At 48.0% G+C, this 14622-nt stretch overlaps 1 protein-coding gene across 6 annotated transcripts in view; it reads right to left on the minus strand.

Moving 5' to 3' along the window:
- The window catches only part of CCDC93 (coiled-coil domain containing 93), a 142639-nt gene that overhangs the window by 27392 nt on the left and 100625 nt on the right, over positions 1 to 14622 (minus strand). For 4 of the 6 annotated variants that reach the window (XM_064287279.1, XM_064287278.1, XM_064287282.1 and 1 more), the window contains 5 exons: positions 13756 to 13827; positions 12353 to 12406; positions 10505 to 10567; positions 7207 to 7315; positions 963 to 1045 (listed from right to left, as the gene is read on the minus strand). In XM_064287279.1, coding sequence (XP_064143349.1) covers positions 963 to 1045; positions 7207 to 7315; positions 10505 to 10567; positions 12353 to 12406; positions 13756 to 13827 — 381 coding nt within the window. Of the gene's footprint in view, positions 1 to 962; positions 1046 to 4236; positions 4356 to 7206; positions 7316 to 10504; positions 10568 to 12352; positions 12407 to 13755; positions 13828 to 14622 lie in introns of those variants that run through there. The other 2 variants (XR_010322339.1, XM_064287280.1) reach the window with 2 other exon arrangements.

The following is a 14622-nucleotide window of genomic DNA, read 5'->3' on the forward strand; positions in this document are numbered from 1 at the left end:
TCAACTCCTCCTTAAGAAGTGCCTTCTAATATGGAAGATGATTATCTCATTGGGCTGACAACAGACAATAAAAGTGATAATAAATATAGTCCCCTCAATTAGGCTCAGGTAAAAGATATATCTATATTACTATTCTCATTAGAATGGTAATTAATGCAGGCTTCAGGGTGAAGAGAAAATGAAAGATTCCCTGTGCCCCTCAAGGCGAGGTGAGTGGAGAACTAATATGCACTAGGACTCTACCAGGTACGTGCCACCCTACCATCGCCTTCTCATTCTATCTTTACCGTCATCAAACGAATGAAGTAAGTGTCATCCCCATTTCACACGTGAGGACGATGAGGCCAAACTAAGACCCAAATCTGCCCAGCTCCAAAGCTTATGCTCTCTCCACTACTCTGGTTTGCTACTATCATAAATGGTATTGCCTTTTTTTTTTTTTTTAACATAGTGCACAGTGGCCCCCAGTCACGTCAGGGAAGCCATGAATCATAAGTGGATCTACCCCACATGAGAGAAACAGACAAAGAGAGGGGTGTCAGTGCCCACGTTAATCCCTCTGAATTTCACAATCCTTTCGTACAGGCTTGTGTCTGCCACTGATGAAACAGTTACCCCTGACACAAACTACAACAAGTCCACCATCACCGTTTCATTTAGCTGGTTCCTCCCTTCCTTGAAAACTCAAACTGAAGTTTCGCCAACCCCAGGACCTCCTCCACCAGGCTTCCAAGACTTTTACCTTTATCACGGCATTTCTCAGGTGGCACTATGGAAAGGCTTGTCTATAGTCTCGCTTCTCCCCAAACCATGTGAGCGTCCAACAACTGTACACTTTCTGACCTGGCATACAACAAGTGCTCCTTCCACTTAAACAGGATGCAGCCCAGACATCAAGTTTGTTTGGACTTCCCAAGGTCAACTACACTGCTCATATTATTTTCGTTTAGAAAGGTTGTTACCTCTTTTTCCAAATACACCTTTTTATCGTCCAGGGTATTATATAAAGTGAAGAACTGCTTGGTTTCTTTGTGGACAGCTGAAACTGTAAATGCAAAGAAATCAGCACATGAATAAAGAAAAGCTTTAAAACGACCCTCAGTCTTCCCCCACTCCCATGAGGTACACCCCCAGGGCTCAGCTCTGTCAGAGCAGGGCATTTGCTCTGCCGGGTCTATGCGAGAGCCCCAGAGCACTTGGGAGTCTTTGCTCTGCTGCAGACTAAGGGCACATGGCTAGTAGTGAACCGGCCCAGGGAAGGGCTCAATGAGGGGCCAGAAGAACCTCCATGTTAGGATGTGGGGCTGTGGGTGTCTCAGAAGTCCTACAGGTGAGGCATCCTGGAAGGAAGATGGCTAGGATGAGGAGGCTATCATGTTACCTCTCTCTAATGATACAACTTGAGATGACAGGAGACGATGAAGCCTAGCTGGTTGACAAGATTTTCCAGGTACCAAAGAAGCATTTAAAAGTCCCAGGGAGAAAGAGATAGATGAGCCACGCTGGCAGCTCAGAGAAGCAAGGAATCGAAGTGATGGGGGAAAGGACCACAGTGTGAGTCATGGGTCTCCCTCTCACGAGCTCTGTGACCGTGAGTAAATTACTCAGTTTAGAAGACTGCTCCCTAAACTGCAAGCTGAGGCTAATGGTATTGTCACCTCGCAGGGCAGTTATGAGAACGGAGATAATGCATGTAAACGATGGTGGGCCGCTTCTCTTGGCTAGCATCTCAACACCTATGCACACTCAGTTCTGGAGTCACCGGCCCCAGGAAGCCTTCCCGGGCCAGCGTAGGTGCCCCATCTGCATTCTGAAAGCCTTACAACAGAAATTATACCTATATACTGTACTACTCTCTCTGTGTGGCCTTCTTTCTTCCCATACCCCTTAGGAGCAGGAGTCACAGCTTGCTCACTTTCGTAACCCCAGTGCTTAGCATAGGCCTATACAGTAGTTGTCAGCTGCTGTGAGTCAGCCCTACTAATGGCAACCCCTGTACAACGGAATGAAATACTGCCCCGGCCTGCACCGTTCCCATGATTGAGGCCAGATCAAAACTTTGTAATCTACAGGTTTTCACTGGATGATTTTGGAAGTACATTGCCAGGACTTTCTTCCTAGGTCTATAAATAGGCCCTCAAAAATATCTACTAGACAAATGACACTCCTATCATAGAACAGAGTAAGTGACTCATAGATATGAATTCTCTTTCTATCCCTGTGCACACAGCTAAGGGGGGACCTTAGTTATCAAGGTGTGTGAAATGAGTTCCTTTATGTGGCCTTTTGCCTCGGTTCTTTGAAAAACAGCTTGAGAGATTTTCACTGTAAACCCTGAGGAGTTACCTTTGCCTTAGTTTTCCAGCCCAGAGGGTTTGTTACATTTCCTGGGTAAGCTGTAAACAACCTGGTTTGATTCTTTCTGTCTGGCCCTGGGATGCGGCCTGTCCTGTGACTGGTACGCACCTTGTAGGGATTGGTCAATATACTATGCAAATGAAGTGACTATGGACTATGCAAATGAGGTGACTATAATCTACTACACAAAAGTGAAGTGTCTGTGGCCTACTGAGAAGGGATTAGTCAGTTTGTGGTCCCCTACTGGGAGGGGCCATGACTTGAAATTGACAAGGAGTTGTGTATATATGTAGCAACTTCCACAAAGGTTTTTCAGACAGAAAGAAACAGGAAGCAGGAAGAGGCAGAAAGGAGAGAGAAGAGGGATGAAGCACAGACAGGGGAGGCAAGGAATCCTCTGAAAGAGCTGTAACACAGGTCAAGGACTGAAACACTGAAGATGGTGACAGGCCTGGAAGGGGCCCCGCGGCAGAGTTGGCGGTAACAAGCCTGGAAGGGGCCCTGAGGCAGAGTCGGTGGTAACAAGCCTGGAACGCCCCGTAGCAGGGAGGCTGAATGAATGCAGAGGGGGGTGTCATGATTAGAATTGTGTGTCCCCCCACCCCAAATATGTGTCAACTTGTTAGGCCATGATTCCCAGTATTGTGTGGTTGTCCTCTATTTTGTGATTCTAATTTTCTGTTAAGAGGATTAGGGTGGGATTGTAACACCCTCATTCAGGTCACCTCCCTGATCCAAGGTAAAGGGGGTTTCCCTGGGGTAAACTGCACCACATTTTTATCTCTCAAGAGATAAAAGGAAAGGGAAGCTAGCAGAGAGTTGGGGACCTCATACCACCAAGAAAGCAGCACCAGGAGCAGAGCGCGTCCTTTGGACACGGGGTCCCTGCACCTGAGGAGCTCCTCAACCAGGGTAAGATTGAGAACAAGGCCCTTCCTCCAGAGCCAACAGAAAGAAAGCCTTTCCCTGGAGCCGACGCCCTGAGTTTGGATTTGTAACCTACCTGTGAGAAAATAAATGTCTCTTTGTTAAAGCCATCCACTTGGGGTATTTCTGTTATGGCTGCACTACATGACTAAGACAGGGGGCGAGAGGAGGCCTGTCTTGAGGAGGCCGAGAGTAGCTGAGAGAACTGTCTGCACTGAAGAAGGGAGGGTTGCGCTCTCCTCTTTGGGGGAGGCTTCCAAGGTTTGCCTACATCTTTTCTGATCCTGGTCCTGAGTTGTAGCCTGTTGATCCTGACCCCAAGTTGTACTCTGTTACTTCCTTAATAAACCACTTAACTGTAAGTACAGCCTGTGAGTTCTGCGTGGCCATTGTAAGGGATCATCGAGCCCAGAAGCGTGGGAGGGACGGCTGGTGTTAGAATTGGTAGAAAGGTTGGAGAGAGGGGGTATGTCTGACCTCCACCTCATGGGAATCAGCCTTGGGCTGCTCTTGATTTGTATTCTTGCCCCTGAAGTTAGGTTCTGACCTTACTGCTACTCCCACCATTTTACACAAGGCTTCTAATATCTTTACCCATGAAATTACTCCGCCTCTCTGTCCTCCTCCCCTTATTCATTCTTCCCTTAAGGAGAATGAATTATGTACCCAATTGGCCAAATTCTAGGAAAGCAAGTGTGCCACATTCACCAGAGAACAAGGGCACTACGGTGACAGGGTTCCTACCCAAATGTGAGTGGTTCGAACCCCTGTGTGTGTGGCTGGCCATGGAAAGCCCCACCTGGCCTTGGAGCCTGTGTGATCTCATCACTGCTCTGAATTCCCATATCCGCCCAGAGGGATATAAAACCCCAAGAACTTGAATCACAATTAGGCTTTGAATCTTAAGCTAAGTGATACAATTTAGCTTTAGCTAAAGATCTTGACCATCACCTGTCTGTTTGTTGTGTTGTGGTGGCTTGCATGTTGCTCTGATACTGGAAGCTATACCAGAGGTATTGTAATACCAGCGGGGTCACTCATGGTGGACAGGTTTCAGCAGAGCTTCCACACTACGAACAGAAAGAAAGGACTAGCAATCTATTTCCAAATATAAGCCAATAAAAACCCTGTGGATCACAACAGAATACTGTCCAATATAGTGCTGAGTGAGAGATGAGCCCTCTAGACACTCAAAACACAGTGGCTGCAACAATGGACTCAAGCATATCAATGATTTTTAAGATGGTACAGGTCTGGGCAATGTTTTCATTCTGTTGTACATGACTTGACAAGCAACGAACAACAAGGATCCTGATGGCAAGCGGTCATTAGGTGCTGGCTCCTAACAGTGAGGCCAGGCTGCTCATTTTGCTCTTGCTCCCTGTCCACAGGGTTGCCCCTGGAGCATCATGAGTGCAGGTGAAGTGCAGCAGGGATGGTAGAGAGGCACGGCAGGCTACGGGCATTTTTGGTTTCCTCTGGCAACTGCCATTAACATTTACTCCTGATTCTTTAAGTGAATCAGTCAACCTTTATTACCCAGCAATACCTGTGTCTCCCTCACACTGTGAAGCGCAAAGGTGGGACAGGGCTTGGGGCTCTCCGTTGTACATATGTGGTAGTAAACCCAGTAAACCCAGTGCCCTCGAGTCGATTCCGACTCATAGCGACCCTGTATGTGGTAGTAGAAGTTAATAATCGGATACAAGTACTTTCGATGTAACAGCTTCAATATGCCCCATCAAAACGTCTAATTTGTACGAAAATCTCTTTGTAAGCTACTCTATGTAAAGTATTATTATGTTTGCTAAAACTTTTAGAACAGTAGTATTCAATCTTGGCTACTAAAAAACAGAATCACCTAGGGAGCATTTAAAAAATATCACAAGCAATTAAATGAGAATTCCTTGAGGTGGGACCTAGGTTACTACCAAGTAGCCAAAGTTGAAAATCACTGCCATCAATGAACTGGTCAGCTTTTAGCTTTCTTGCCCAGGAATGTGTTTGTCATCCTTACCCCATTTGGGTCAAGGATTGGGTGAGGGTTGCGGATATTCGATAGCAAAAATAAAAGCAAAATTTGACATAGGTATTTTGGTGCAACTGGTTGGCTATGTCTTTGGTATATAAACGTCCTCATCAAAATGACTTTTATATCTGTGCAATTCACTCTGTGAAACATACTGATATAAGGTATTATCATTGCTAACAGGCTTAAAGCAAGTAGGGCTAGAAAATTAAGGGAAAGATTTAACTTAAGACAGAAACTTTTCTGCTAAGGAACTGCCACTGTTACCTGTCTCTGGTCATCTGAATCAAATGCGAGGACTGTATTAAATGTCAGGACTGTGGGCTAAGATGTGACAGGAAGCACGATTCCAGACTCTTCAAATAAGGACAGTGCTAGAGCCTGAACCAGGAAGGATGCTCGAGAGGCCAAGACCTCAAGGCAAAGTCTGAGCTGGACTTTGAAAGGGAAGCTGGAGCGGGAATCGAGGGGCGATGGCATTCTGGACGTGGGAACAGCTCATGGGACAGGATGCAGACACACAAGAGCGGTGGCACCACACGATGGTGGGGGAAGCTGGGGCTTAAGTTGGGCCCATGCAGGACTCTGTACAATATACTCAGGCTTCCAAGATTATTCAAGAAGTTATGAGGTGCTATTGATATTACAGATTCTAATGCAAGCTTATAAAATGATCAAATGTACGTTTGAGAAAGCTCTTCCAGACCAGAGGGCAGAGGAGAGATCAGGCTCGGGCAGCGATGAGCAGGAGGTGACCGCAACAGTCCAGGAGAAACTGTTTTCAAAAGTATTCAGAATCAAGACTGGGCCAGCAGTGAAGTCAGAGATGGCTACGAGGTGTCCAGCTTGGGCAGAGAGTGACACCAGTAACTGAGAGGAGGCTGGGAGGCAGAACAGACTTGGGAAAGGAAGGCCGGGTTCAGTTTTACACCTGCTGATTCTGGGCTGGCCAGGGGACATGCAAGAGCGGGAGCCCAGGAGAGGGGGTGATTCGTTGCTGCCAGAAGGGTCCAGGACGGGTTACACATAGACCTGACCTGCGCCTTGAAGGGCTGTGACTAACTGAGGAGAAGGAAATCCAGGCCAGGACACAGGGGAGTCGAGGCCTGAGATGTGAAAGTACGAGGTGAGCTCGAGGCAGGGCTCAGACTGGGAGGCTGGAGGGCGGGTCCACAGATCAGGAGAGGTGGCCTCAGGCAGGCCTCAAAGAACAGGGAGGGCCTGGGGCACAGGAAGGAGAGAGGCTTTACTCGGTGGGCCTCAAAGAGCTCCTGAAGGTTTGTCAGCAGGCAGAGAAGTGGCATGAGGGACCAGAGGAGGGACTGTGGCCTGGCTAGTGGTGATTTAGCTGAGATCCACTGTCAGAACAAATATGACAGGAGCAGTCTGAAGAGAACAAAGGACAGCTCTGAGGCCCATTCTGAGCCAGTAAGATCTGGTCACTGATTTTAGGCTGAGGGAGACCCAGCCCTAGATTACCCAGTGGATACGATGCTGTTAAAGGCCGGGCCATGTCAGGAAGAGTTTGCAGAGAACGACGATGACTGAGGGCTTGCTTAGAGGTGAGGGAGGCAAGATGCTCCGTGTAAAGTTGGAAAGAGGATTGGGTGCACAGGGGAAGGGCAAATGGCTGACCAGGAAAACTGTTGCCTTGAAATGTTAGTCTAAGAGCTCCATTAGCTTCCAGAATCTGTCCTTGGGAAAGGCACTGCCGCCAGGTTAGGGGTCACCCGCCAGTGGGCCTGACTGTGATGAACCAAGCCCTTCCCTGTCAGCACTGATAGGCTGAACAGGGATCACCCCGCGCTGAGTTCAAGTGGACCAAGCCCCTTGCTGCCTGCGGTCCCTCCCAGGGCCAGCCTCAAGAGCTTGTGCGTGGCTGGTGCACCTACTCTGGCGGTAGAGTTCAATAAATCTCTTCTGATACTGTATTAGCTCTGCTCGGCTGGGCACTTCATCAATCTTACGGTGCAAAATTGCTATTTCCCGATTTCGTCGAGCCTAAATGAAGAAGGAAGGGGGAGACAACACTATTTGGTTAAAGGCCTTACGGGGGAGCCAAAATACCCTGCCTCCCACCCCAGCCCGACCATCCCTTAGAAGTGCAGGCAGGCCATTCCGCCAAGGGCTTGGTTTCCTTGTCTCAGGTTTTGACTGACACATGGGAGGAGCTATGGCTGTGAACTGGAACCACAGAAAGCATCTCATCACCGGGTTAAGGAAGGGAGATTCTGAATTCTGAATGGGAAGGGCTTTTGTGGACAGAGCCCCCAGCCAGCCCATCACACCACAAAGGGCTCCAGGGTAACGAATTCCACCGAGTCCAGGTGGGGAACAAGGAACAAAGGGAATGTTTCCGAAATGACATAGGGCCAATGCCACCCTGCGCCTCCATGTAATTTCCAAACCCCTTAGCCTAGCTCAAAAAAAAAAAAAAAAACCCTATAATTTATCCCTAAAATATCACCCCAGCATTACCTCCCTCCCATGGACTGGGGGTGTGTTAGCCAGAACGCCCCGACCCGCTGGCTGTGCGGCTCAGTGTGGGGAGGGGGAGACCTCAGGCCAAGGTGGCAGCTCAGAGGAAACACTGCCGGCGGGAGGGAGGAAGTCCTTGGCCCACACCTGCCTCCCCACTGGGATGGTCTCAGGGTGAGGTGGGCTCTCAGAGCTGCCTTCCTTCTGTCCCCCATTCTCCTACTCTGTCCTCTCCCATCTGGCTTCACCCGCAGCAGGAGATCTGGTCTTTAACTTACTGGGCAATCTAAGCCTCCAGGTGGGAAATCCACCCTTAACTCCTGCCACCGAATCCCAAACAGGGTCTCTGCCCCGCTGGTTAGAGAAGGTGCGTTTCTCCTTTTGGCCATGGCTGTGTTCACCGGGGGCACTCAGGCTCTGGGTGGGTATTTTTCAGGAATCTCCAGATACAATTATTCACTTCTTTTTTGCATCTTGAACTCCTCCTTTTTACTGGCTCCTCCCATCAATATTTAAATATGCTCAAGTCCCTCCTTCCTTAAAAAAACCCTCCCTTAAACCTCATCACCTTTCAGCTACCACCTGCTTTCTCTTCCCTTTCCAGCCAAACCTACTGTGAGCCCTGTACCCTCAGTGCCTCTAATTCCTCCCCGCCAGTCATCCTCCCAGCCCACCAACATCAGGCTTCTCCCCAGTGCCCCGCAGAAACTGTTCTTGTTCAAGTTACCATAGACCTTCTCTGTGAAGCATCTAACAGGCTGTTCTCAGCTTCTGGCTTCCTGGACCTTCTACCATTCTCTCTGGAGTCCTTGGGTGGTGCAAATGGTTAACTGCTCGGCTGCTAACTGTAAGGTTGGAGGCTCAAGTCCACCAGAGGCACCTCAGGAAAAAGGCCTGGCTAGCTAGTTCTGAAAAATCAGCCACTGAAAACCCCACAGACAACAGTTCTACTCTGACACGCATGGGGCCACCATGAGTTGACTCCATGGAAACTGATTTACCTTTCTGTCGTGAGCTCTTTGCCCAGTTTCCACGAGACCTCCTGCTCTTTTCCCCTCTAGCTGCCTGGTTTTGTCCTTGGTGGTGGAGTTCTCCTTTTCCCTGCCTGTCCTCACAGGCTGTGCTCACTACGGCTTAGTGCCACGTCTCATCAATCTGTATTTTCACAGCCTCAGTTACCACCCACGCAGTGCTGGCACCCAGCTCACCAGCCCAAATGGCTCTGAGAGTCAGGCCTGCACACCAGTCCCTTCTTAGGTGCTTCTACTTCGCTGGGTACCCCGACTTTTAAAAGCCCCAATAGATCCCATTAACACTCCTGTGCACTCTTCACCCCACTGTCCTTCCCCTTTATGCCTTTTCTTAACGAATCACAAAGCATCCACCCAACTGCTCAAGTCAGAAATTTGCCTGTCGTCCTTGACTCCTTTTTCTTTCACCTGATCGATACTAGGCCCCACTGGATATAGCTCCTCAATCTCTTCTCTGTCAGTTCATTTCTGTCCATTCTACTGCCACCGCCCTGGCTCAGGCCCCAGCAGGCTTACTGGTTCGCTGCAGCTTCCCCCATCCCGTGGTGACACACCGGTCTTAGTAGGCAGCCTACATGTAAATTCCCTCTACTCTGATGTATACGCACATACTGGTTCTCAAATAGCCAGCTGGCTCCCAGGAGACAGGCATCCCTTTTGCCATTCCTAACGCTGAATGTGCAGGAAGCCCTCAGTCAGAGTTTCCAGTCTGTAGCTGTGTTGTTCTCGTTTTATTTAATTCTGTGCCCCTTTAAGGACTGGCAGAAGTGACTCACCCAAACTTAACCACACAGCTCAGCAAAATAAGCAGTGCCAGTGTGAGGAGAGACAGCGTAGCACTGGCCCCTGCAGCCCTTTAGTCATCCCCACCAGACCCTGGCCTTCCCTTCCTAGGGAAAAGAATGAAGGCCTGAGCCAAAATGCAATGAAAAACGTTAAGTTACCTCTTGGTTTTGGAGCTTCCACAAGCCAGATTCTGGCAATGTAAGGGGTTTTAAAATGTAATTTTGACTCTAAGTGAATTTAGCTTAAGAGCTAACTTTAAAACCGACTCTCCCCATATTTGATGCCACTCTCACAAACCCCTGAAGTTATCAAATAAGACAGCTAAATGGTCACTTAATATTTGAGGAAATTACCACACAGGAACGTTGGAACCTGACTCCTGGCTCGTGCACTTACTTCACTTTTGGCAAGGACTTAACCTATCAGAGTCAGTATCTTCATACAGAAAACGAGGCTCATAACACCTACTCTCCACCTGGGGGAGGATTCCATTGAGATTATCGTGAAAATGATATGCCAATATGAGCTGTTATTATTAGTAACTTAAATAATTGGGTCACACGCCAGATGGAAGACTGGTAAACAGTAGCCTTACCACCGAATCTCTCTAGTTCTTAGACACTAAGACTTTCTAGCTCCACTGCAGGAAATTCGCACCTAGTTAGGTATACCTGGAAACCCTGGTGGCGTAGCGGTTAAGTGCTACGGCTGCTAACCAAAAGGTTGGCAGTTTGAATCCACCAGGCGCTCCTTGGAAACTCTATGGGGCAGTTCTACTCCGTCCTATAGGGTCGCTATGAGTCAGAATTGACTCGAAAGCAATGGATTTGGTTTCCTTTTTTTTTAGTAGATGTATTTCTTTCTTTCTTTCTTTTTGGTTCTTGTTTTTACTCACCTGTAACAAACGGATTTTGTAAAGTTTCTCTTTCTCCATATTATACCGTCTGTCTAGGTCTTCCTAAAAATTGGAAAAGGCCACAGTTATCTGAGAACAGGAAACTTTCGTTTTTAGACAGAGTCTTCTGCAAGTTGAATGTGTTTTTATCCTATCACTCCTCATCTTGAGCTCCTAAATTTCTTTTCTTAAATGGCTGAGTTTAGGAGGTCTGGGTCCTATGTCACATGAGGCCCTGACGCCCTTACACGTCAATTATAACAATTCTTCCTTCTCATGGGATCCAGGATAAATTTTGTGTTAAGTTCTCTCCACATCGTTTCTCACCCCAAAAAAGACAACAACAAGGAGAAAAATCATTACTTAAACCATCTTTTGTTGTATGCCTCTGGGTTTAGAGATGACGCTGATTTGCTTTCTATGTTTCTATTTAGAGCTGTGATGTTCAATATGAGAGCCGCTGAGTTTAACCACATGTGGCTATTTAGATTTCGATTAACTAAAGTAAAAAATTTAAAATAAAAAAATTCAGTTTCATAGTTAAATTAACCACCCTTCAAATGCTCAGGAGCCTTATGTAGCTAGTAACTACTACGTTGAACAGTATAAATACTGAAAACTGCCATCTTTGAAGAAAGTTCTCTTGGACAGTAATGCCTTAAAGAACAGAGAGAAGCTTAGTGGTTCCGTGGTAGAATTCTTGCCTCCCATGTGGGAGGCCTGGGTTGTTCCCTGGCTGATGCATCTCATACAGAGCTACCACCTGTCTGTCGGCGGAGGCTTGTGTGTTGCTAGCACAGTCTCCGGAATACGACAGACCAGGAAGAAAGGCTGGCAGTCTACTTCAAAAATATCAGCCAATGAAAACCGTATGGATCACAACAGTCTAATTCTGTTGTGATGGGGTCGCCGTAAGCAGGTGGCCAACTCAAAGGCAGCTAACCGCAGCAGCCTCTCAGTGAAAGAACTGAGGTAAGAGACATGACTAGATGATTTGCTGCCTCAGAGAAAGTTATAAAATGGATCAGAGGTGCCCCTCTCCAGCAGTGTGCGTGTACACACGCACATGCAAAAAGAAACAACACGCTCAGCTGCAGGCAAATCCCAAGACACTTCACTGTAGGGGCCCTACAGTGAGGGCAAAGGGAAGAGAAACCCATAAAGGAGGCAAAAGTTTCAGGGCTTTCCTGCTTCTCTTTCCCTTATCCTCTTCCTTTTCTTTTTCCTGAAAGTTTGCCAGAGTGCTGGGAAAGCAGGTTTAGATTCAGAACAGAGGTCAGCAAACTATAGCCCATGGGCTAAGCCCTACAGCCCTTGGGCCAAATCTGCCTCTCTACCCCTTTCTGCAGTTAAAGTTTTACTGGATACAGCCATGCCCACTGTTTGCACACTGACTGTGGCTACTACAGCAGAGTTGATTAGCGGCAGCAGAGGCAGTCTGGCCAACAAAGCTAAAACATTTACTATCTGACCCTTCACAAAAAGGCTTGTTGAATCCTGGCTCATAGCACCACAGACTGAGGTTCTTCCCTTCTCACCGCCCCCTCCCCTCAGGGACTGTGGGTTGTGAGCAGACGGGGGCCAGTGCAGGTCTGCTCCTTCTCAGCTGAGATGCCTGAACACTGGACTGGAAAAAGCCCCACCAGAATGCTGGCCTTCAGGGCTGTCCCTGGGGTGATCCTGCCTCCATCGAAGGGCCAGGTGTGTACGATGGGACCATGCCAATCCCAAGGGCCCAGCAGATGAGGGCACAGTGACGGAGCATTAAAGCAGGACGAGCAACTGTCATGAGGGAGTGAAAATCTGCTCCTGTCCAGCTCCCAGGCCTGAGAAAGGGCAGGTACCTACATTATGGGTCATCACAGAGGTCAGGTCACCATGCGGCTCTCCACTGGCGGGGGTCTGAAATGATTAAAAAATAATAAACACCTTTTTGGCGTTGGAGGATGGGACAGAAACTGAGGTCTAGATGTGGAAAGGGTTGGGTGGGGGGCAGTGGAGATAAGAAAAGCTTGTTTACTGACCACATCTGATGACTACAGAGAACAGAGAGGGAACAGCCTGTATAGGAAAAACCCAGATTTTAAATGGTTCTCAAATGTCTATGTTAGTTATGTAACCAAAAAAACCAAACCCAGTGCCATCGAGTCGATTCCAACTCATAGCGACCCGATAGGACAGAATAGAACTGCCCCACAGCGTTTCCAAGGAGCGCCTGGTGGCTTCGAACTGCCGGCCCTCTGGTTAGCAGCCGTAGCACTTAACCACCATGCCACCAGGGTTTCCATACAGCAAGCTAAATGGCAACTCTGTTTGAATCTGAGTAGTAATTCCTCTAACAAGATGTGATTGCTGAGAAGTAGTGATTCTCAAAGTCTGCACTCTGTACACACTCAGAGGCTAATTCAGCTAATGAGCCCTCATGGTCCAAGTTTAGAAAAACTGGAAAGGCTGGCTGTTAAAACCGGAAAGGCTGGCTGTTGGTGCAGTCTGTGCGAGGCCAGTGCCAGGACCCCCCTGCATTGCATGGCCAGACCCTGCTGGAGGTGATTCTAAGGCCACGTCCAGCTCTCAGGTCCTAAACAGAGATGCTCAGGAAATAAGCTCTGAATCAAGTGTGGAGGAGAAAACAAGAACGCAGGGATTCCTACAGTCTTATTCAGGGAGAGAAACAGACTATTATCCCCCATCCTTTTTTAAATTTAAGGTTTAATGGAAACCCACTAGCTCCTTGGAGGACCACGTCCTTGTTCAGACAACTAGCTGATCTGGCTTGTTCCTTATACTCCAATACCCGCCAACGCACTCCTGGAGACATGCCAACACCCTCTACTTGTTTGTGTTCATTGCTATATTTGGGAATGGGGCTCATCCCTAGGGAGGCGTGGAGGGTGAACTGGGTAAATGGAAACAGAAATTAGAGAAGAACAGGTCAGGAGGGGAACAGGCTCAGGGGGTTCATGGAAACACACTTCCCTACATGGGGGGAGTGGCCGGAATTGTACATTCTGCTCTTGTCTGGGTTTGCTGTCATCCACACCCACTGTGGCCTTTTCCCTCCAGAGGAAAAGAATGGACAGGGATGGAAATCTAAAAAGTCACGGGCTAAAAACAGCTGAGAAATGTGTATTTTGAGGACGAGGTCAGTCCTTTTCGCAACAGACTGTTTGTAGGGTGAGTCCCTAGAAATCATTTCACTATGTAAGTCTTAACAGCACCTAACTGCTATGAGGAGCCTTCTGGGCCTTTACCTTTTCGTCTCCACCTGGTGCTCTCTCAGCTTTCAGGTTTTCAATTTCCTGCTGCAGTCGTGTCATCTCCTCCTTTAAAGGCGATATAAATGTTAACACCACTCAAACAAGCTAGTAATTGGATGCAATTATCTAAATCCTTGATTCAGAAGTCTTACTTTCACATTCCATGAGTTTATGCTAGGACAGAAAGCCCATTAAGAACTGGCTGCCCTGGGCCCCAACTTTCAGCCTGTGAAGGTCTTTTTCAGGAGGATACACCCACCTGCACCTTGGTCAAAAGGCCTTTCTTTTTAAAGGGCAGGTCCGGCAAGCAGTGCCAAAAAAAAAGTAATCACTGAGAAATGACGTGACCAAGTGGCTTAGAGCCTAGCTCCAGTGGGCCTGGTTTGCTTCCTCTCCTCACAGGCCTCAGACTTAAGCACCTGTCCACCTTACCCGGGGCCCTCCTAGCCTGGCGCCCAGCCTCACTCAAGCCCCTCCTCTATTTGCCATCCCACCCTGCTTTAGGTAAGACCCAGCCTCCTATTGGCTCCTGTGCTAGTGGCCTCCCCTCCCCCACAGCTCACACAGAACTCACCAGCCTCAGGTACAGCCCCCACTCAGCCACCTGTGTCCACAACACCCCCACTACTAGACCACAGATCTAGACGACAGGAGCAAGGCCCTGCTTTCAGATAGCCCTCAGTTTGCATGACCTTATTCTGTTTACAAAGGCTATGTGTCAACTAAATATGACATACGTTTAAAACTTTATAAAACTTTTCTCTTAAATAGATTTGTATATTAGAAAAAGGTTTTTTTTGTTTTTGTTTTTTTTGACTGTGCACTCTATTTTGGGGTTTGTCACATACAGTTACTAATCTA

Source organism: Loxodonta africana, chromosome 6 (assembly GCF_030014295.1).
Source record: "Loxodonta africana isolate mLoxAfr1 chromosome 6, mLoxAfr1.hap2, whole genome shotgun sequence".
In the NCBI taxonomy this organism is placed as follows: Eukaryota; Metazoa; Chordata; class Mammalia; order Proboscidea; family Elephantidae; genus Loxodonta; species Loxodonta africana.